At 41.4% G+C, this 23,921-nt stretch overlaps 1 protein-coding gene across 10 annotated transcripts in view; it reads right to left on the bottom strand.

Annotated features, from left to right (window-relative positions):
• KALRN (kalirin RhoGEF kinase) overlaps positions 1-23,690 on the bottom strand; it is a 780,132-nt gene extending 756,442 nt beyond the window's left edge. For all 10 annotated transcript variants that reach the window (XR_012154196.1, XM_073305138.1, XM_073305143.1 and 7 more), the window contains exon 1: positions 23,408-23,690. Coding sequence is in view for 9 of the 10 variants with exons in the window: in XM_073305138.1 (XP_073161239.1) it covers positions 23,408-23,480 (73 nt within the window). In the remaining variant the exon portion in view is untranslated. The remainder of the gene's footprint in view (positions 1-23,407) is intronic.
• Between the last annotated feature and the right edge of the window lie 231 nt (positions 23,691-23,921).

Raw genomic sequence — 23,921 nt, 5'->3', positions numbered from 1 at the left:
ACTGGTTTGGCAACCGTGAGTTTTCTTAATGGACTTGCTATCCAAGAACTCTAGAGGAAATAAAAATCAACTGGATACTAAATATACATCCTACAATAAAATGGATTCAAATTACATTAAGAATCTGGCTTAATCCCTCAAAAAAGGAAAAATTCAGAATCAAGAGTAAAGTTGTGCTTGAAGAGAGGGCTTCCATGCGGGCGAAGGTTCAGTTAAAACTCAAGGGCAAAAAGTTGTAGGGAAAGATTTTCAAAAGATCTCAGTGATGGCCTAAATCTGGTACCATTGAACTCAATTGGAGGCTTACCATTAACTTCAATGGAAGCATAATTAGGCCAACACTGAATGCTTCTGAAAATCCCATACATTTCTGTGCTATTAGTAACACCTTAATTTATTTAAAATAGAGAATCTAATCTCTTTTCATTAGTTATATGTTTGTGTACTTTTTGCACTTGTTTCATCTTGAACAATGAAAATAAAGGATGTAGTTCTGCTACCATGTTCAGCTTAATTCCATTGACTTCAGTGGAATTACTCCTGATTTACACCACTCTAAATGAGATTAGATGACAGTCAATTTCATTTTTGAGTGAGGTTAGCTTCTAGTCAATTTCATTTTCAGGATGTCCTGAACCAGCAAGATGATGCTATTGGGTTAGCAATGCAGTGGCATGTTTGTGTGTTCGTATTTTTTAAAATCACAGAAACGTTGTTGATTTTTAGTTTTTAAAAAGCTTATTTTAAAAAAACCCAAGTCATATCTGACCTGATAATGTCCCTTATCATACTGAAATTTTTCATGATTTTGCTTACTGTGTTTACTAAACACCAAAGTTACCTGCATTTAAACAAATTTTTGGTTACTCAAAGAGTATAGTGTAAAGAGAGGAATCGGCTAGTCGTCTGCACATTGTAGTAGCAGCCAGCAATTCCAGAGTTCTAATGAGGGCTCTCATACTGACTCCCTCAGTAGTCTTTGGCAAATCACTTGAAATCTGTTTCCCCCTTTTGTGAAACAGAGACAGCAGCTTCTGTGTTAATAATTATATACACACATCTTACTAGGTAATATAATAAGGGACTTTTCATACACAGATCTCAAAGCACTTCACAAAGGAGCTAAGTATCATTATCTTCCTTTTATAGATGTGGAAATAGAGTCAGAGTTTAAGGCCAAAAGGGACCACCAGATCATGTGACCTCCTGTATGTCACAAGCCACCAATACCACCCAGCACCTACACACTAAACACAAGTGAAATTAGACCAAAGTATTGCGACCCACAGGAGACCAGACTATTATGTGTCGCAGGCAGAGAATAGAAAGAACTCAGGTGCACCAGTGCCCAAGACCGCTGCAATGGCAGGGAAATAATTGAGGAAATATATCCTGATAATCCTGGCAAGTGACCCACACCCACATGCTGCAGAGGAAGGCAAAAAACCCCAAGGTAACTGTAAATCTGACCTAGGGGAAAATTCCTTCCTGATCCCATATATGATGATCAGTTAGACCCTGAGCACGTGAGCAAGAACCAACCAGCCAAGCTCTGGAGAGAGAACACTTGGTGCTGTCTTAGAGCTCTAGTCCACCATATCTAGGGTCCCATCTCCAGCTCTGGACATCTCTGGTGCCTCTGAGGAAAGAGATAAACCTTCCCAGAATACACTGGGGAGGGAAAATATCCACCTTCCAGCAGGTGGCCAACTGAAACCCTGACATGTTTGCTATTAGGAAAGACAAAAACCAGAAGTGAGCCCCAGGGCTCTTGAACCCCGCCCCCTACCATTACAAGCAACCCATCATACAATTGCACTCATAAATTTGTCCTCTCTCAAAGCTAATTAAGTCGCTTGCTCCCACAGCTCCTATTGGAAGGCTGTTCCAGAACCTCACCCTCTAATGGTTAGAATCCTTCTTCTAGTTTCCAGCCTGAATTTGTTCATGACCAATTTATATCCATTTGTTCTTTACCAACATTGTCCTTTAGCTTCACTAGCACTTCACCCTCCCTGGTATTCCCCTAATGTATTTATAGAGAGCAATCATATCCCCTCTCTGCACCTTTGTTTTCTGGTCTAAACAAGTCAAGCTCCCCATATAAGATAGGCCCTCCAGTCCCCTAACTAGCCTAGTAGCTCTTCTCTGCACATATTCCAGTTTAAAATTCATCTTTCTTGAACATGGGTGACCAGAACCGTACATAATTCCATATTACAGTGCCTTTTACAATGGCTTTAATACTTCTCTCTCTACTGGAAATGTCTCGCCTGATACATGCTAGGATTGCATTTGCGTGTTTTCACAGCCACATCAATGATGACACATAGTCATGCAATTGACCCACATACCTAGGTCTCTCTCCTCCTCTGTTGCTTCTAACTAATGAGCCCCCAGCATGTAGAAGAAACTTTTATTGTTAGACCCTAAGTGCGTGACCTTGCACTTTTCACTACTAAATTTAATTCCGTTTCTGTCACTCCAGTCTTCAAGGTCATCCAGATCTTCCTGTATAATATTTCAATCCCCCTCTTTATTGACGATGCATCCCCCCTTTGTATCATCAGCAAATTTAATTAGTTCACTCCTAGCTTTTGTGCCAAGGTCATTAATAAAAATATTCAATATGATTTCTCCCAAGACTGACCCTAAAGAAACCGCACTAATAACCTCCATCCAGGCCAATAATTCACCTTTTAGCACAACCTATTGCCTTCTCCCTTTTAGCCAGTTCCTTAGCCACCTTATAATGCTTGGAAATGAGGCATGAAAAGAAGTTACTTGCCCAAGGTCCTCCAGCAGAGGCAGCGGAAATAGAACCCAGACCTCCAGACTCCCAGCCCCTTGCACTATTCACTGGACTACACTGCCTCTTTTACAGTGTGAAGATTAGTTTGATGTTTGCAAAGAACTTTGAAGCAGCAGAATACTTAATATGATTATTCAGAGCCCATCTTCTCCTTTTTGTTCCTGCAGAGAAGCCATAATGTCAGATTTGTAAAATCGCAACCTATTCTATGAAAAGAGACTGCTAGCAAATGCAGGATTATGGCTTCGCTGAAGGATCCAGCAGCAGGAGAAGGTGGGTGATGATGAAGAGCACTCCTAGCGTAACACAGATCTGTGCAATAACAAGGAAACATGGAACATCAGCTATGGCTTTGCTTTTCAGATAAGTGATCTACTTTCTTAGGTTTCTTAGTGCAAAAATCCTCCTCCATCCCAATGGCTTGATTATTGCAACCAGGGGAGAACTTAAGTCTAGGCTGATGCTATATCTAATGGGTAGACCAGTGGAAGCTGTAGGCAAAGGCTAAGTAGGCCACCAATCATTCACCTGCACGATGCTATTCTCTTGCAGGGGTTCTTCTGCCTAGCTGGTCTTCCCCACCCCATTCCCCACAATCCAAAAAGGCATTTGTTTCTGCTCAGTTGTGTGCAATATGGGTCCCTCTCTGACACAACCCTTGATCTTCTGTATTTGCTGCTACACCCATCCCTCCTTTGCACCAATGCTGCTACTGGTGCAAACACTTGAGGGATGTATTTTAGACATCCTCCTGTGAGGTAGGTCAGAATTAGTCTTACACCAGTTTGGCTGAATGAGGCACAGAGATATTTGGTGACTTGCTCAAAGTTACACACTAGATCAGTGGCAAAGATGAGACTGCAACTCACTAGTGATTGCTGGTCTAGTCTTACACTTACACTATTCACTACCCCACATTAACTCCCCAGCAGGAGCATCAGAGACAAAGATATAGAGGAGAAATGACACAGCAGGAAGACTAGCTTGTTATGGTCCCACCTACCGGTTGAGCAGCTACAGCCAGACCTGACTGAGGCATCCATTGCTTTGGGAACCCTGGAATGCTTACGTAAGCGTGAGCCCTTGTCTCTTTTTCACTTCTATAACTGAACATGCTCTTATGCACACCTCAGTTACTCATTTACAAGCCTGTTATCAGAGAGTAAAAACTCTGCCAGGCCAACACAACTTTTTTTAATGACAATAACATCTTACATTTATATGGTACCTTTCATCCTGCTGGATCCTCAAGCACTTTGCTGTTTTAAAGAACGGGCTGTGGCATGCTGAACTCCTGCTCAGCTGCACAAGAGGAGGAGAGGATGCAAGGAGCCTCTCCTTTACACCCATACACAGGAGCCAAACACAAGGGCAACCCTATTTAGAAAAGCTGGACATGCACAAGTCCATGGGGCTGGATGCATCCAAGGGTGCTGAGGGAGTTGGCTGATGTGATTGCAGAGCCATTGACCATTAGCTTTGAAAATTGGTGGCAATCAGGGGAGGTCCTGGATGATTGGAAAAAGGCAAATATAGTGCTCATCTTTAAAAAGGGATGAAGGAGAATCCAGGGAACTACAGCCTCACCTCAGTCCCCAGAAAAAATCATGGAGCAGGTCCTCAAGGAATCCATTTTGAAGCACTTAGAGGAGAGGAAGGTGATCAGGAACAGTAAACATGGATTCACCAAAGGCAAGTCATGCCTGACCAACCTGATTGCCTTCTAGGATGAGATAACTGGTTCTGTGGATATGGAGAAAGCGATGGATATGATATACTTTGACTTTAGCAAAGCTTCTGATAGTCTCCCACAGTATTCTTGCCAGCAAGTTAAAGTAGTACAGATTGGATGAATGGACTATAAGGTGGATAGAAAGCTGGCTAGATCATCGGGCTTAGCGGGTAGTGATCAATGGCTCGATGTCTAGTTGGTAGTTGGTATCAAGAGGAGTGCCCCAGGGGTCAGTCCTGGGACCAGTTTTGTTCAACATCTTCATTAATTATCTGGATGATTGGATGGATTGCACCCTCAGGAAGTTCGCGGATGACATAAGATGGAGAGAGGTAGATACACTGGAGGGTAGGGACAGGGTCCAGAGTGACCTAGACAAATTGGAGGATTGGGCCAAAAGAAATCTGATGAGGTTCAACGAGGAGAAGTGCAGAGTCCTGCGCTTAGGACGGAAGAATCCCATGCACTTCTACAGGCTGGGGACCGACTGGCTAAGCGGCAGTTCTGCAGAAAAGAACCTGGGGCTTACAGTGGACGAGAAGCTGGATATGAGTCAACAGTGTGCCCTTGTTGCCAAGAAAGCTAACAACATATTGGGCTGCATTAGTAGGAGCATTGCCAGCAGATTGAGGGAAGGGATTATTCCCCTCTATTCAGCACTGGTGAGGCCAAATGTAGAGTATTGCATCCAGTTTTGGATCTCCCACTACAGAAAGGATGTGGACAAATTGGAGAGAGTCCAGCGGAGGGCAATGAAAATGATTAGGGGGCTTGGGCACATGACTTATGAGGAGAGGCTGTGGAAACGGGGCTTATTTAGTCTGCAGAAGAAAAGAGTGAGGGGGGATTTGATAGCAGCCTTCAACTACCTGAAGGGGAGTTCCAAAAAGGATGGTGCTAGGCTGTTCTCAGTGGTGGCAGATGACAGAACAAGGAGCAATGGTCTCAAGTTGCAGTGGGGGAGGTCTAGGTTGGATATTAGGAAAAACTAGTTCACTAGGAGGGTGGTGAAGCACTGGCATAGGTTGCCTAGGGAGGTAGTGGAATCTCCATCCTTAGAGGTTTTTAAGGCCTGGCTTGACAAAGCCCTGGCTGGGATGATTGAGTTGGGGTTGGTCCTGCTTTGAGCAGGGGATTGGATTAGATGACCTGCTGAGTGTCTTTGAACCCTAATCTTCTATGATTCTATGCTGGGATTGCAAGGACTTCAAGAACTAGCACCACTATTTGTATCAGCCTCTCCCGAGTGGCTGGGAAGGGATCAGATCTACTGTGCCAATAAGTTTTTTTTGTTTGCTGGCAATTCCAAAAACTGGGGGGGAGGGGGGAGGGCCGCAAAATATATTTTTTTAAATTTTCAGCAAATCAAAAAGGTTTTAAAAATTTCCATTTGTGTTGACTGGTAGGTTTTGTTTCAACAAAATTTCAACGTTTTATTTCAATTTCAACCATTTTAAAATGTTTGTGATTGTTTAATACAGTTAAAAGAAAATTTGAAACGGAATGTGGTTTCAAATTTAAAACATCAATATTTTGAAAATGTCAAAATGTCATTTAGGTTAGTTTGTTTGTTTCTAGAGTTTTCTTGGCTGAAACAATTCAGTGAATCCAACATAAACTTGAGAAACATTTCCGTGACACTGAATCTGCCTTTTTCACCAAAAAAGATTTAGACCAAAAAAAAAAATTTTACCCATTCTAATTTGGTCCTGGGTAACCGGGCACAGAGTTGAGCAGATCCTGCACCTGATAAAAGGTTGATGTGGCAGCTGTGCTCATCCTGCTCTCCCTCAAGCTCTAGATGTTGGGACAATGCACTTCCACATTATTTCCAGTGAAAGCTTTTGCTTTCAACACTGAAGCCAATTAGCTATAGAATAGAAATCAATTCACTCACCACTGAAATGCTGCCCCTGGGGGCAGGGGGAATTTAGCAGCTGCCTAACCATGCAAAACAACATTACACAGCAGTTTAGGCTAAAAACAGATTAATTAAATCCACAGAGGGAATTTAAGATGCAGAATATAGTTACCTAAATTGGATTCTAGCCCTCACACTGGGGCTCCAAAAATGGTAAGGGACCTAGTTATACCCAGGAGTTAGGACATCACTTTTAGCTGTCCTTCAAAAGGCTGCACTTACAGTAACTGCATCCCCTAAGCCAGCACTTCAGTTCACTACTGACTCAAAGGAAAGACTGACAACTACGGAATCACCAGCATCATTTCCAAAAGAACCAAGATGTCTCTGCAGATCTTCCATCCAAATAAAGACCAAGACCAAGCATGTTTAGGTTCAGTATTCTGATGGGATTACAGCATTGACGACTGCGTTCATGTCAAATCTTAAACTTAAACATTAACCTGTTCTTTTACTTATCTAACTGCAAAAATGCCTTTTAATTTTATTGGAACAGGCAAATATCTATCTCATGGTTGCATAACTCAAAGCATCTTACCCAATTTTGTTACAATTTTCCAATCATCTTTGGGCTGAAACTAAGCTTGAGTAACTTCAGCTCAATAGGAACATTTCTGAGACAGTTTTGAGAGAGTAAATGTAAAGTTTTAAGGTCCAATCTCTCAACATGGGGAACACCCCATACAAGGTGCTCAGCGCCTAATCCAAAGCACACTGAAGTAAACTGAGAGATGCCCAGTTCACTGCAATGGGAGCTGGATCAGGACCTTTAACACTCTTATCTCCAGTTGACTTACAGTACTGACACTGGGAGCACTCAGCCCCTTTCAGGACCAGGATCTTGCAATAGAGTGACTCTTTCAACCCACATTTATACTACCAACAATAGTGACATCTGGGAGAGAAGGATGGGTGCTTCAGTGTTGATATTTCAAGATCTTTAGTGGCTAATCAACTCATATTTTATACCAGGGTGGCCAAACTTACTGGCCCTCCAAGCCACATATGACAATCTTCAGAAGTTCAAGAGCTGGGGCACACCTGCCAGGAGCTGGGGCTCGGGGCTTCAGCCCCACTCCTGCTGAAGCCCCGAGTCCCAGCAGGTGCGTCCCGCAGGGCTGAAGCCCCAAGACCCCCCTCCCCACTGGACAGAAGCCCCTAACCCATCACTCCCCTGAAAGGCAGAGCTTCTGAGCTCCCCCACCGAGTCTGGTAGGCGAAGAATGGGGGTGACATGTGGGGCTTGCAAGCCGCACTTTAACGGTAAAAGAGCCGCATGTGGCTCGCGAGCCAGTTTGGCCACCCCTGTTCTATACAGTTCTTTCTGCTTTTAAATAATGACAGGCCCCTTTATTCATGGTGGAGTTTAAGACATTTTTATAGAAAGTCAAATTAAAAAAGTTAAAATACCAGCATAAGTCACTGAAGAACACTTCTTAAAAACAAACTAACAGAGATTCCAGATTTTTGTTTCCTGGGGGAAAATGGGGTAGCCAAGAAGCCCTTTTGGGATCTTACAAACACATTTTTACTTTTTCAGCCCAACCGCTGTAGCTCACAATAACTAATGCACAGGATGAGCAAGATCTTTGATGGCATTGGGGGAAATAATTTGGCACTGTCTGATATGTGGTTGGAATGTTTTTCATGCAGTTCCAGGTGAAGACTGAGTCTTGAAGTTGCATGTTTCCACAAAGTATCTGGAATTGTAATGATGAAAAATGACATTCCTGTGGACTCAGGCCGCAGCACAAAGTCCAGCATGTGCCCAAGTCCAGTTCAAATCAGGTCGTGAAATCTAATTCCTGAAAATAATTTTTTAAAAATAGATTGCTACAATTGGCTTCCTCTGAAATTTAATTGATTCAGGCTCCTGACTGATCTACTGTTCGGAATACATCCACACACATTTCTCTAACTAAAAGGAAAAATAATGACGTGGGAAGCTTTAATTCAGTTCCTGATATGGCCGTCATCTCAGAAACACACACACACACACACATATATATATAAGACCAAAAAGGGACAGATCATGGGAAATACTTTTAGAAGTCTTTAGCCCCAGATTTTAACATACCTGCATATTAGATAAAGGAGGAGCTTAGTCTTCTTTGTTAACTACACCCCCACACTATCAGGCCTCCTACTTAAGTACAGCTAGATTGCACTCTGTACCATCCCATAAGACTCATCAGTCTCAGGGTTTTTAGCTTAGTGTGGATAAAGGTTCCATGTTTTGTTTGTCTGATGTTGTTTTCTGTGATCTCAATAGTGCACGAATGAGATCCAGTTTGGGTGCATTGAGGGTAAAAAGAGATAGGGACCTGCAAGATATGCTGGAACCCAGCAGACAGGGCCAGCTCTAGGATTTTTGCCACCCCAAGCAAAAAAATGTTTGGCCGCCCCCACTTTTTTTCCATGCCCCCCAGCCCCGGCTCTGCCCCAACTTCGCCCCTTCACAACCCCTTCCCCAAGCCCCCGACCCTTCCTCCTCCCCCGGGCGTGCCGCAGCTCCCCCGCAACCCCCCACCCTAGCTCACCTCCACTCCTCCTGCTCCCCTGAACACGCTGCCGCTCCACTTCTCCCCCTCCCTCTCAGGCGAGGGAGAGACAGCACGTTCAGGGGAGCAGGCAGAGAGAAGCGAAAGTGAGCAAGGGTGGGGGGAGCACAGGAAGTAACGGGGAGGGGTAGAAGAACCGCTATCCACCCCAGTTCACCTCCATTCCACCACTGCCAACTCCCGGCTTCTCCTCCCAGGCTTGCTGCGTGAAACAGCTGTTCCACGTGCGGCAAGCCTGGGAGGGAGGGGGGAGAAGCAGAACGGTGGCAGCACGCGCAGGGAAGCAGGTGGAGGCAAGCTGGGGTGGTAGGGGCACATTTCTAGGAGTGGAATGGCCAGCGCCGGAATGCCGCCACTAGAAATGTACCGCCCCAAGCACCTGGTTGTTTTGCTGGTGCCTAGATCCGGCCCTGCCTGCAGAAGCCACTCTGCTGAGTTCTGCAGGGACAGGCCCCAGGCAGATTCAGGACAGCAGAGAACGGAGCCAGGGAGCAGCCATGCCCCCAAAGTATGCTCTCCTCCAAACCTGGCAAGTACTTAAGTATATATGAGAATGGAAATTCATTCTGCTCCAAAAATCATTAAATCCCACAGAGTCCCCTCCATGTCTGCAACTATGCTGTTGTGGGGAAAGCAACCCATGAAAACCAGGCAGCTAGGGAGAGGGGGCAGCAGGGCTAGATGGAGGGGCTGTGGAGCAATACAGAGGCAACAAAGGAGTCACACAATTGGGGCAAACCTCTCAGGGGTCCATAGGTTAGTGGATCCATACCTGATGCCTCCAAGACTCCTCTGACAGAAAAGAATATGAGATGGAAGCTGTGCTGAGTGCATCCAAGTGAGTTTGTTTAGACCTCTGTCCCCTCCTATGTTTTTTCCATGGCTCTATGTTTCTTGTATGCAGGTTGTCTGTTCTTCTGATATAGTGTTTAAATATGGGTATAAATAAATCTATTAATTGTACTTTACCTGTGGAGTGTTGCTGGTAAATAAAGGAAAGAAATAGAATAGTTTGAACCGCTCTCAGGACCCACACATTAAAACATACTCACATAAGGCATATCCGCTCTACCTTGAAAAATAACTGAGTGATTCCATCAGGAACGGAGATGCACAGTTTTTACAATTATATTTATTAGATTATATCAGGAAAATAAGGGACGAAGAAAGGTTAGACTAACAAAAGGAAGCAATATACTAAGTTTAAAGTTCTGTTAAACCTGATTGCAAAGAATTGACCAGAAATCCAATGTTCTTGTTACTAACGGACTCAACATTTGTATGAGACATTCATGGTAAAGTTTGATGGCAGAATGGAGGGAACTCAGGCAAAAAGGTAACTGGCAAATGTAAAAGTCAAACAGCAGAAAGAGGGCTGTAAATGGGTTCTGAAAACATTCCCTTCAGGAGAGATCTATGTAAAATATTAAATAAATTATCAAACCTGGGCTAGAAAGCAAAGCTCTTTTATGTAGGTGGAACTTTTTAATAGCATGTAATTAAATCTCTCCTACATTTAGTGTTTCAGAATAGATGCAACTTTTATAGCATGCTCACTAGAAAAAGGTAACACAGGACTGTGTATAGTAGTGAGTGCTGAGGACTGGAAGTCTAAACTCCTGGCTTCTAAGCACTCAGATCCAGATTTTTTTAAATATTTAGGTGTTGCAGCACTCAGCGTTGCAATGCCTAATTGACTGGGGAGCCTACATCTAATTTTAAAAGGGATTTAGGCACTCAGCTGAAGTCCAGAGCTTCTATGATGATAAGCACCATATAAATGTCTAGATACATAAATTAGAGATATTTCTACTCTGCCATTGATTCATTTAGGCCCCATCTATGCAACACAAAAAGCATGTTAGCTGAACCTGGACCAGATCCTCAGTCTGTATAAATTGGCATAGTTCCACTGACTTCACTAGCATTAGGCCACTTTTTACATCAACTCTGGACCTGGCCCATATATATTTAGAAACAGGTTCATCAGCCTAACACAGTTTTAAGATACTTTGACTGGTTAGTATGGACAAGAGAAAGGTGTGTTAATCCCATTTCCAGGATTAAGGCCAAAATTTGCAAACCTGTGTGCCTGAAGTAGGTCACCTACATAAAAGTGGCTTGATTTTCAGAAGGACTAACTGCTCCCAGCTCCCTTTGATTTCCGATTCCTAAATATGGATTTTGGTGCTGCACTTAGGCTCTGAAGTTTGAAAATAGTTTTGCAAAAAGGAATTGGCATGCTTTCCCTTGGTCCATGTTGCCCAGACAAAGGATATTAAAACTGTGTGAGTATTTATAAAAATGGGTTTAGCTAACCAGGTATTTTTTAATAATGTAAGAGTGTAAACTTGGGCAAATCACAGATCATAACTGTGCCTCACTTATCCCCATTTTATGGAGATGTATGATACTTCTCTTTCATTTAATATTCATAAATAAAATAATAATAAACTAGCTATAATATAGTGCTTTTCATCCATAGATCTCAGAGTGCTTTACAAAGGGAGATCAGTATCATTATCCCTATTTTACAGAGAGGGATTCTGATGCTTTGTGATCCTGGGATGCAATATAAATACAAAGTATTATCAACTAATTATTATCTTTATTATCACTTAACACCAAGGAGCGTGAGGAATGCTGAATCAGACAAAACAGTTACTGCTTATTCTACACATATCCACTCTCAAGTTGACTAAATCTCAAGGTGCATGCTATAGAAAGTTATCATTTGACTGCAACTCAGAGTAAGGATCTACTACTATCTATTCTCTTTGGATCACTGCACATGACCAACACCACTGTATGTCTCCCACGCAAAGCACTGTGATGGAACTGCAGCTGTACCAAGAGATGAAATCAATTCCAATCACAGCAACCAGTTCAGAGCTTCTGGTTATGCCCCACTGCATAATTCAGTGGTATAGACAAATGGGATTTTGACTCTTCTCTGTGGTAAGGGTTTAGATGTTAGAAGGACCATTTCTACAAAACATTATAAAGACAAAACTCAGTTTTAATTAATGTAAAATGATCCAACCATCCTGTTTTTCTCTATATCTGGTTTTCGTGTCAGTCTTTTTAAGAGGCCAAAATTTATCAGCATCCCACAAAACACACACACAAAAAAAGATTTCCTTAGCAGACTGTCTCATTATGAAATTCATAAACAACCTGGAGAAGTGTATAGATTACAGACCAACAGGATCCTATAATAGGTGGCGGAGCTATTTCACAACCTGGCTAGCTTTAGAATAGAACTGAGTTGAACTGGAGCAAGCTGTTAGCTGGAGATTTGCACACAGTAGATCCAGGCCCTTGAAGCTCACAAGATCATTACTTTTCACCCGTTAGGCTTGACTTGCTCCTTAGACTGAATTTATCTGAATGCTTCAGACTGATTCTATTAGCATCATCCCCAGAACTCTCTGGTCTGCTTTTCTGTGCTGAAGCAGACAGTTTCAATTGCTGTGAAGACAGTGGTAGTCAGTTCCAAAGCGACTAGCTCTTTATAACGTATTTCTGTGAACAGAAGGCAATAAATATGAATCAGAATGCACAAGGATTTGGCTCTCTCTAATGCCTTTGGTTCATCATCAAGCACCTGATCCCTGCAGCATCAACGCAAGAATGGCCATGTTTGAAGTAAAAAGAAGACTCTTTAGTTGGTTTATAATATACAAACAATGTAAATCATATGTACTGTATCTATGAATGCATGTGTAATGCGGTCACCATTAAAATGCCAAGTTATCACACTGGGGTATCATCTTCTTAGCATATACGCAATGTGCCTCAGGTGGCACGTGACCTGTCAGAGACATCACATTACCTCCCTACACTTATATAACTACATGTAAGAGGAAGAACTTGCTGTGCCTGCAATTCCACTTTGTGGTAACTTATGCTGTTGATTTTATAACGTTGCCCACTGTATGTGTATAAGGTATCTCCTCTTTCACCACACATATCAAGGCAGTGTCCAAATCCGGCAACATTTTCCTCTATCTTATTTCTAAAATCTAACCTTTTCCTTCCATCCAACAGCTAAAACTCTCAAGATCCTCATCCTCTCACTTCTTTACTATTGTGACTTCCTCCTATGTGGCCTTCCTAACACTCACATGTCCACTCCCAAGATACAGGTGCTTAAGAACCTCTTCTTTGCCCATTGCTCTGACCATGGAACTCCCCTTCTTTGAATCTATCCACGGGATCTCCCTTTTCTAGCATATTAAATTCAAGCTTCTTCTCCTTAAATTTTAAGGCCCTAGACAATTCTGTCCGCCACTATTTATCTACTCATCTTTTATTTGTCCTTCCCCATTCCCTCCACTCAGCTACTAACGTTCGTCTCCACCATCCATTTATCCAGTTCTCCCACAGCTGTCTTTGTACTTTCTTCCACTTGGGACAATCTCTCCAAACTAGTTCATAAGGTCACCACATTCTTCTTCAAATCCCTTTCAGATGCATTCATGGTGGTTTAAAGACAAATAAAGAGACAAGTTCCCGTATTGAAGGAGTTCACAATCCAAGTTACATCACAGAGATAATAAAAAATGACAATACAGCATGGCAAGCAAGAGGGTACCCTCATGGAAATTCCACTGAATTCCATTAGAATCCTTCCACGGGTCTCTGTTGGTTTCTTCTGCACCCATAGTCCCAGGAAACAATAGACTAATAGTCCCAATAGTGGCCTACTGGAAACAGCAGAAACAAGTTGAAAATTTTCAGCAAGAATTTCCATTAAGGTGGTGTGGGGAAAGTCAGCAATAAACAGTGGAAGGGGGACACTACGATATTTCCACAGAGAGAAGATCATGTCCATTGTTTGGTAGAGTATTACATACTTATTTTTCATTTATGGTGGATATATTTTTACTATAATGTAAATGTATTTATTAAATGCCATAAACCTGTTATTTTAGTTCTTTTCATTATCAAGCACCCAAGGCACCCCACAACATTTTAAAAAACAGCAAACTGAGACAGTGACAGGGTAACAGCTGTGTAGACAAACGTAGCAGCAGCCATTGTATATTCGGCAATTGCTCACTTAAAGAGTTAGGTATTAAACTATGTTTTATGGAGAGAGGAAAGGTGAACCAGAACACTGGAATTACCTCCTACTCTTTTTTGAAAAATGCCATGAGCAATTCATCTTTCACCTGAAAGGCTGCTATGGATGGGCATAAAGGAATAGTTTAACATTTTATCCAAAGGATGGCACTTCTGACTACTGCCACCATATAGTGTCAAAATATCAGCTGCATCTTCTGGCATAGGACTTGAACATACGATCTTCTTGACCAGAGCCAAGAATTCCACCAATTAAGCTTTGTAGGTCTAGTAATTAAGGCATGCTTACTATAAAAAATAAATAGCAATGATTCAGATCTTGAGCTCGTCATTCCATTTTTACTGAGTTGTTTTAATTCAGTTGCCGGAATAAAGACCAGTGGCCTTAAGAGTTGACCCCACAATATTTGTTTTTCAAACTCTTAAAACCCAACAAAAACAATTTTAAACACATATATTCAATACTCACAAATCAACTCTAACTTTTCAGTGACTGTATCACTGATGTCCTTAGACATATAAAGCCAAATTTTGGCACAGTGTATGTTTCCTCTCCTATTGAAATAGTACTGCAACAATATTCTTGTTTCCAGTTTGGATCCTGTTTGGTACAACAGCTTGATGTTCTCTTACAAGACTAGTGAAAGATACACTCCGTTAATTTTACTAAGTGCCATGCCAGCATCTCTAGGGACTATGTTTTTCCCTACCTTTCCATACAGTAATATGGTTTGCTCTCAGCTAATGAAATATGCTTTACATTAACTGGAGCGAGGAGTTTAGTTAGGATGTCCCTCTACCCTTTTTTTGGCTGACATATGGTCAAGCAGCAAAAAGTTAAACTCAACTGCTTTGATAGAAAACTTCTTTCCTTTCTTTAATATTTGATAGTTGATCATGAGTTGATAATCCCTGCAGATCTCCTTTTGCTACCCCCATTGCCCCAGTGATTTATCATGTCCAATTAGCCATCTGCCATGCCTGTACTGCCATACAAAAGGAACACACTCCCCTCTACCACAACCCATCAGCAGGCCCATTGTCCCAGCTGACAAACAAGAATCAGACACCATTGTTTCCAACTGATGTTGCTGCTCAGAATATAGGCTACCAGTTGTGATTAAAACAGTAGGGGTGCCAGAGAACACTCCAGGAATCAGGAACTTTGCCAGAAACTACAATATTAGTAAAGAACCTCTATCAAGTTCCTTTTACTAAGCATATACTAATTTCAAGTAATAAACATACTGGGTCAAATTTTGCTCTTAGACAATAGGGTTTACATGGGAGTGAGAGAGAGTCTGGCCCATTGCCTTTACTGTTTTACTAACGGTTCACAGAGTATATCTGACAAGAAACTCCTGCAATCTCCAGGAGAGACACAAGTTCTTTAAAGAGAATGTTTTTGAATCAATGATTTCTTAAAAGAGTAAGGCAGGTCATCCTATGCCATTTGTCTACAAGTTACTACAAAGAAGTGATCAAAAACCTGAAAAACACAGCTGAGTTAACATACGAGCTACTATTATAGATTATATAATGAGTTAATTTAATTTCTGCTGCAAACACCACTCACTTTTTTCTCCAAGGCCACTTTAGTAACACAAGTGACCAGAGCAGCTGGTTCACCAGTCACTGATGTTAAACTGAAGATAATTTCCTCTTATTATTCTCCGAAAAGCATGATGTGACCTTATACTAATAAGTATAGTGTGCCTACTTACAGTTCTTTGTTCCATCAGTGAAACAAAAATGGTGTCTTAGATAAGGCTGCAGGAAAGAAATTTCATTTTTAGCTTTAAAGGCAATTTGTTGCCTTTAAGGGGGGGTTGCCTAATTTGTCTATGTACCTACATGGCCTGTTTCGTCATATTATCTGAGCAATTCTTATGAACTAGGAGGTGCTCGTACACTATTGTAAGGCATAAATGTAGGCAAAAGAGAGAGAGGGAGACAGATCCCCCCAATTAAATACAACATAGTTTAGGTATTAATTAATTAAAACAAACACATTGCTTTTAAAAGTAAAAATGAAATTCCATTCTTGGGCCCAGATTCTGCAAGGCTCTTGAGCACTTACTTAATTTTAAGCATAGGACTAGTGCTATTGACTACAATGGCACTACTCATGCCTTGAAGCCTAAATTATCTGAGGTTAAATTTAGCAACAACTATAAATATGATCCCAATCTTCTAAAGTTCATCCCTGGCTATCTCCAATCTTCTCTTCGGCATGCTGGATCAGGAAACAGGAATTATTTAAACAGCAATGATTTTTTTCCCATTACTCCTTCACACTCCAGCACTGGATACGTATAACTTTTAAACTACTGATGGTCTCTACTAATCTGCTGTCACACCTAACTGTAATAAGGAGCAAAAAGATATAGTACCAGAAACTAACATTATCTGTAGCCACATGAGGTAGTCATGTAAATAGGATTCTCTCCTTTGTAATGCTGCATGGGGGAATGGAGGTGTACCTTGGGTTCAAATACCAGCCTCAGTCTAAACCACAGCTGAAATGACATGTAAACTGCAAATATCTCCACCAAATATGACTCCTTTCTTGTGCAAAACTGACCATAACATGGTACTGCAACCCATGTATTCCACAGGTGGCTTGACTTAGGAATGCTTTTATGATTGATGTCATCATGATGTTTGGGCCAAGTTCTAATTTCAGTTATGTTAGTGAAAAAGCCAACATAAGTTCATTGAAGTAAACTGAGTTATTCCAGATTTACACCAGGATAACCGAGATCATAATTTGTCCTAGAATCTCTGACTAAATTTTTTTTTTAAATTCAAACCTGCCATGACTTTTCTTCTATAGCCACCTGCATTCCAGAGTTCTCTAGTAAGACTATCACATTTTACTTCTACATTTGCTTTCTCTTTCTGTCCTATATTCAGGTTTCTTTTGCAACATGTGTACTACAAACCTCCCAGCTATGCTTACAAGGCTCATTGGGCAAAGTTTCCTAAGTGGTAGAATCCTCATAGTTTAACAAAGGGCATGTGCACCATATAGACCTATAAAAAAGGAGTTGTTTATTCACCAAAATATTAAAAGCAGGACACCAATCCAAATCAAATTAGAGCACAAATATCTCAGCTTGTTCTTGACTTACTTTAAGGTCACGTCATAAAATGCACAGCTATTTGGGTTTATAAGGTCTAACGCTCTGTAAGTATTTTCTTTGATATAGCTATGAAGTATTTCCAAACACCAGTAGGTACTGTATTGTACATGTCACAGTGGAGTAATAAAGCTGCTTCTATACATCCATAATCAAACTTCCTTGGGACCATAAGGTCACAGCAGCTGAAACAACAAAATACATCATACCAGCCCTGCCTGCCTGAAAGAGGCCCAACACACCTGTGCAGTGGGAGAATTCCCCACAGGGTCCTTAGCATAGAAGGTGCATGTTCTTTTACATCTCTGAAGTCCAATCCTATATTTAAAAATCTTCTACTCCCCAGCACTCTGTCAAGGCCTTGATACAGCCATGGAAAAAACAGTGATAGTTATACTTTCCTGGTGAAAGCTGACTCTTAGTTACACCTGTTTACCCCTTCCATGGATGAGAGACAACCGAGACACAAATGTGGCCATCTATGTTCCACTGTAAAGAGGTTTCCTTTACTCATGAGCACTATGGCCATTGTATTATTCTTTGGGGCTTCTCTTTCACAGTAATACTGTTCTTCCCTGTGGGTTTGATTTAAAACTCAATGAAGGCAATGCCAGTTTTCCCACTGACTTCAGCGGGCACCGGATCAGGCCCTATAGCAACACCTACTAATGCAGCTAAAGTCCATGCTGTATTGATGTTTCCTTTATATCTGCACCCCCTTGTTTTGTGAATCAAGGATTGTTAACTTGGCAGTAAAGGATTAGCTCTGAGCAGAAACTGTGGGTACGAGGTATCAATCTGGGAGCTAGCTATTCAAATTAATACAAAATAATATAAATATTATTGTGCCATACTATAGTACATACAAAACCTGGATTTGTGCTGGAAATGGCCCAACTTGATGATCACTTTAGATAAGCTAGTACCAGCAGGAGAGTGGGGTGGGAGGAGGTATTGTTTCATGGTCTCTGTGTATATAATGTCTTCTGCAGTTTCCACAGTATGCATCCGATGAAGTGAGCTGTAGCTCACGAAAGCTCATGCTCAAATAAATTGGTTAGTCTCTAAGGTGCCACAAGTACTCCTTTTCTTTTTAAGAGAGAAGTGTGATCTCTACATTGTCACTGTCCCTTTAAACAACAGGGGTCCTTTCCAAATGGAACACAAAACATTGCAGTCTTTTCCATATCACAGCCTCCTTTATTAGTGTACATTATCAAAACAGACCTTATAAAGTTGGACCGTGAGGAAATCAGACACCATGAGTACACCTTACCACCAGAAACAAGTAGATTGATTCAATTTATCTGTCCTACTAGGAGACACTTGATTCCATCAGCCTCAAGGAGCACTCCTTCTGCAGACATAATTTGAAGCACATCTATTGATCAAACAGCCTGTCCACTGCCAATCATTTTAAAATTATTTAGTAGCAGAACTGCCAGTCACTTGAACACAAATGAACAATGGTGAAAGTCTAACATGCTGGTGGAAGGCAAAAGGAAAAGAGAATAATTCATTGCACTAAAAAAAAAAAGATAGAACAATATCAACTTTCAACTCACCCACAGGAATCAATGACAGATTCTGCCTCTTCACATCAGAAACAATGTTAGATTTAAATGACACAAAACAAATTAGAAAAGAAAACCCTATCCACTGTATACAGGAAGTAATGATTGCTGTTTCAAGAAATCACTGGTTTGCTGGATTCTTCTATCAGTTTACCTCTATAAATATTTAAGGTTTGACAAATTTTTGTTGTCTGTTTCACACCAGCTTCCAAAGTGTAACAGAAATTCTTAGAACACAGGCACAAAGACAAAGCTTTTCTTATATGTCCTCGTACATCCAGGGAAAGTTCTGACATTCCAACCATGGCTTTACATCATGACTTCCGTTACTCTACTCATTCTCCAAGCAACAAAGTCATTCGGATTCAGTCGCACAGAACATAAAAACTGGAAAACTCAGTATACATTTAACTTGCTGATACGAAATAAACCACTGACACTTTTTCTTAAGAACTTATGCAAAATTTTATTCTTTCAATCTTTGTCACCAAATAGAAATCAAAACTCCAAAACTTAATAAAGTATATAAAGGCATAGGGCCAGATTCTTTCACAAATTGCTATAGCTCAAACAGAAGCTCTGGGCTTGACGTGGAAATTATTGCTTTTGGTTCTATGGCCTGTATGAAGTCAAAGATCAGGCTCAATTATTATAATGATCCCTTCTGGCTGTAAAGTCTATGAATTTATGAATTCTGATTTCAGTTACACAAATACAATCCCACTGAAGTAAATGAAATTACTCCTTTTATACACCATGGTAACTAAAATCAGAATAGTCTCTGCCACACATTTCTTTAGAGACATTTGACAGGATTCTGATCTTAATTATACTGGTGTATGTCCATTGACTTCAAACAAGTTATCCCTGTTTCACACCAGTATGAGAACAAAATCAGGCCCATCACTTATTACTTTGGATTGATTAATTTGATTTTATTTTCCGCTTACAGATCTGTTATCTTCATTGTCATTGATAACAGATCCTACATTTTAATTGCTGGGTGCTCTTGCTAAACATCCGTCGTGAAGAGCCTTCATCTCTGGCATATACTTCCTCTGTTGATCCAAGAGAGCTGAGTCTACTGACCTTCGATGTTCAGTGTAAAGCTCATCTGTTTACTAAACCTTTTGACTGCTATATTGATGGAGAACAGTGTCAGGACCCTGAGTTTTCATTGGGGACACCGCCTTCTGAGTTTTTGCTATTTCCTGTGATAGCTACAATTTCTTGCAATTGCCCTTTTTATAGCCAAATTTTGGCAGCATCTTTGAATGGTAGTCTTGTATATGGAGGGGATATCTAATGTTAAAAGTATTTTTTAATTGTCATGAATGCACCAAGACACTAAGAAATTGTCTTTTATAAAATCTACATAAATACTAGTAATTCATATCTATACAGCACTAACCACTTAACAAAAGACAAAAACAAAAAAACAGACAAGAGTAATACAGGGTCTGATCTCACAGTCCTGTCTCAGGCAACACTCCCATTGACTTATGTGGAAATTCTGCCTGAGAGGGGACTGTCTGAGAGGGTCAGGTTCTCAGTTTGTTCACAAGTGTTCTATCTAGACTCTCCCTGAATATACCTCATCAGCTGTTTTCTCTAGCATCCATTAAGATGGACATCAACAGCAACTCTAGGCAGTCACAATATCAGCACACAAAGCAGAGAACCAAATAGGACAAGCAAGCATCCATAGAAAAGTAGGTTATTCCAATAAAAAATAACCAGTTTCACTAAGGTCAGGCCCAACATCAGATGCCTTGATTTCTGTTTATCAGGTCCATCAATGGCTATTAGCCAGGATGGACAGATATGGTGTCCCTAGCCTCTGTTTGCCAAAAGCTGGAAATGAGCGATGGGATGGGTCACTTTATGATTACCTGTTCTGTACATTCCCTCTGGGCACTTGGCATTGGCCACTGTCGGAAGACAGGATACTGGGCTAGATGGACCTTTGGTCTGACCCAGTATGGCTGTTCTTATGTTTGTATTAATTTTAAAACACGCCTGATATAACTATGAGGCTTGTTCATGTCAATTTCTTTTTAAACAGTGTCAGTGTTTTGTGTATGAGAGGACACACAATGGAATAGAAGCCTTCAGATTCAAACTATTTACTTACTTGAGTAAATGGGAATGCCAAAAAACCTCCCAGGAACCATTTAAATTAAACACATAGGACACCTAACAAGATTATATTCATGATTCCTTAGGCATAGAAGTTCTGGAGGAGGACACAGAATAGGAAAATGTTTGATCATGGGATTCTTTTTGAGTGTTCTTTTCTTATTTAGTATGCTTTCTTTTACAAACTAGACACAAATGTGAACAGTCCCTTTGACTTCAACTTTGTAATCTTTTCTTATGTTGAGAACTAAATGCCATTAGGCAATGATTTAAGCTTTTAAGGGGGAGATTTCTAAAGCAATATAAATTTTTTACCAAGAAAAAATGCTAATTTTTTTAAAAAGTGCACTCCACAAATCTTCAATAGCCCAAGAATACGTACACCACTGGGGAATGGGAAATCTATAAATGCTTTGCTTGTAGCCATGCAGGGTGTCAAGAGGCAAATATCCATTGGGTTAATGGATTGTGGATCACAAGATATGCACAGTCAGACCTTATTATAGTTATCCTCTAGATCAAAGCATTTTCGCATGAACAGGGTTCAGTCCACCATAGTTGTAGCAGATCTGCAGGAATGAACTTCTTTAAAGTTTTGGTGATTACATGATTGTTTTGTTGTAACTGGAGCCTGAAGCTCTCTGCATAACTAATGATCAGGTAGAAGGAAAAAGGCAGCTGAAAAGCAAAGCCTTGACAAACAGCTGTGGCAATAAGTGTCAAATCCAGACTACCAGGGTCAATCCCCTTATGAAGTGAGTGTTTAATCCTTTGCAATTTTAAATTAAAAAAATTTATCAAGTAGCATGTAATGCTTCAAGGTTCGGCCTACAGAATCAGAAGGAATCCCATAAATTGTTTCACTTGGGGCTTTGATCCCACATAAAATCATGTTTCAAAGATAAGGGCCACCAAACTAATAATACTTTATGTGAAAAGAAGAGGAGTACTTGTTGCACCTTAGAGACTAACAAATTTATTTGAGCATAAGCTTTCGTACTCCTTTTCTTTTTGCGAATACAGATTAACACGGCTGCTACTCTGAATACTTTATGTGGGTATCTAGTGTATACACATTTCTTAGAGAATTTGGCCCAAACGTTCTTTTAAGAAGTAGAGTCACATTTAATCTTATGCTCTGTTATAGTATTGTCCTCTAAAACTGAAAGACATTTATTTCTCACACTACTCACTGAAATACAATTGGATTTGTTCTTGATCCTGACCTTCTGGATCCTGCTAACAAAGTCCACCTCAGGAGGAATGAGATACCCAAGCAAATATGCTCACCAGTAATGACCCGTGTTGATTTCTAGTGTCCCTAATGCCCAATACCACTGCCACAGTACACATGACTGATGGCACTGGGTTAACAAAGCCTCTTTAAAGGGATTGCAAGGGTTGTTTGAGATGGAAGGGGATAAGGGAACTTGTGCATATAGTATATTTATAGTTTTCAGGTGAAAGTACAAATTTAGTAGACTGAGGAGGGAAGAAAGCAAACTCCTCTTCAAAATAATGATCTATGATTATTATTTATTAACCTTTCCCCACATCTTGCTAACCCTAATTCTCCATTCTGATCAGAGGAGTGATCCAGGAAGTGGTGTTACACATTGTGGACAATGTGCAAAAGGATGGTTAAAATCGGAGTCTCTGGCTCCAACACCTGACCCAATCTATAACCCAAATTGAAGGCGTGTTTAGAGACCCAATGCCATGTCTTTTTTTATGTGTAGTTCTCACAAGCCATCAACGAACATCTTGGAGAGGCTTTTATTGTATTTCCAATCTCAGAGGAGAAAGGGAGAGAGCAACGATAAATTTCCTGCAATGTTAAGATCTTGTACCATGCGAGAACTGGGAGGAGATGTAATCCCTCCCCTTCTTGCATTTAAAAAGTGATCTAAGATCGCCCCATTCCTGTGTAACAAGCGAAGAGCAGCATCATTTCCTAGCAAGCCACGGAACAAATGGAAACGGAACAAGAAGCTGGGGGATAAATCTGGTTTCTCTTATGAAACTGACAACCAACACTTTCCAATCCTCAGTCAATTCGTTAAGTGCTTGTGCAAACAACCCCAACACAAAAGCATCTTTGCCCAGAGAAGGGGCTTCTCCTTCAGTGGCTGTGTATGTCTCTCACACCAGCCGTGAGACTGAAGTCTTTTTATTATTTTTTTTTGGGGGGGGGGGGAGGCGGACGGGAAGGAGACAATGAACAAAATATAAACAGGAGAAGATCAGCAGGGGTCCCTTCACCCAGGGGACCCCAACCCTGTCCGTGCGCCCCCAAACAAAGCAAGTCAGCCAGTCCCTTGTGGCTTCCCACCCCGGGATGATGCCAATGCAAAACAACCCCTTTCTCACATCCCATTCTCGCCCAGGCGATGGCAGCCCCTTCCCCTCCGTCTCCCCTTCCCCATTCCTTCCTTACCTGTTCGGAAAAAAGCATCCACCTCGGAATCGGGGACAGCGCCTTCCTCCGCTGCCCCTTCTGCGGGATTCATGGCTGGGGAAAGGAGAGGCGAGCCCGGCTGCTGCTAATATCCAGAGAGTTAGGGAGGAGGAGAAGCAAAGGGAGAGAGAAAGAGGGAGGGATGGATGGAGGCGCTTTCAGCAGCTAGCCCAGCCGTGCACCAGCGCGATCATCCCTTCCATGGTGTCTGGTGAGCTCTGCTGGGGCTGCTGCTCCCAGGGCTTAGCAGCAGCTGCTCCTACTGCCTGCCAGTCGTGTGAGGTTTGCAGTCCCCTCCCGCCCCCCAACACCTCCAGCAACAGCAGGCTCTCTGCCAACCCCCCTCCTCTCTCTATTGTTCAGACCTGCTCTGCTCTCTTCCCCCTCCCCTCCTCCTCCTCTCTTCTTTGCCAACAATGCCCCTTGCTGCACATGTGACTCCAGCCGAGCTGTATTTACATAGATGACAGTTCAATTCCTTACAGCAGCGGCA

Source organism: Lepidochelys kempii, chromosome 11 (genome assembly GCF_965140265.1).
Source record: "Lepidochelys kempii isolate rLepKem1 chromosome 11, rLepKem1.hap2, whole genome shotgun sequence".
NCBI classification, from domain to species: domain Eukaryota; kingdom Metazoa; phylum Chordata; order Testudines; family Cheloniidae; genus Lepidochelys; species Lepidochelys kempii.
The sequence above is the reverse complement of the archived record's forward strand: the minus strand, read 5'-3'. Positions and strand labels throughout refer to the sequence as shown.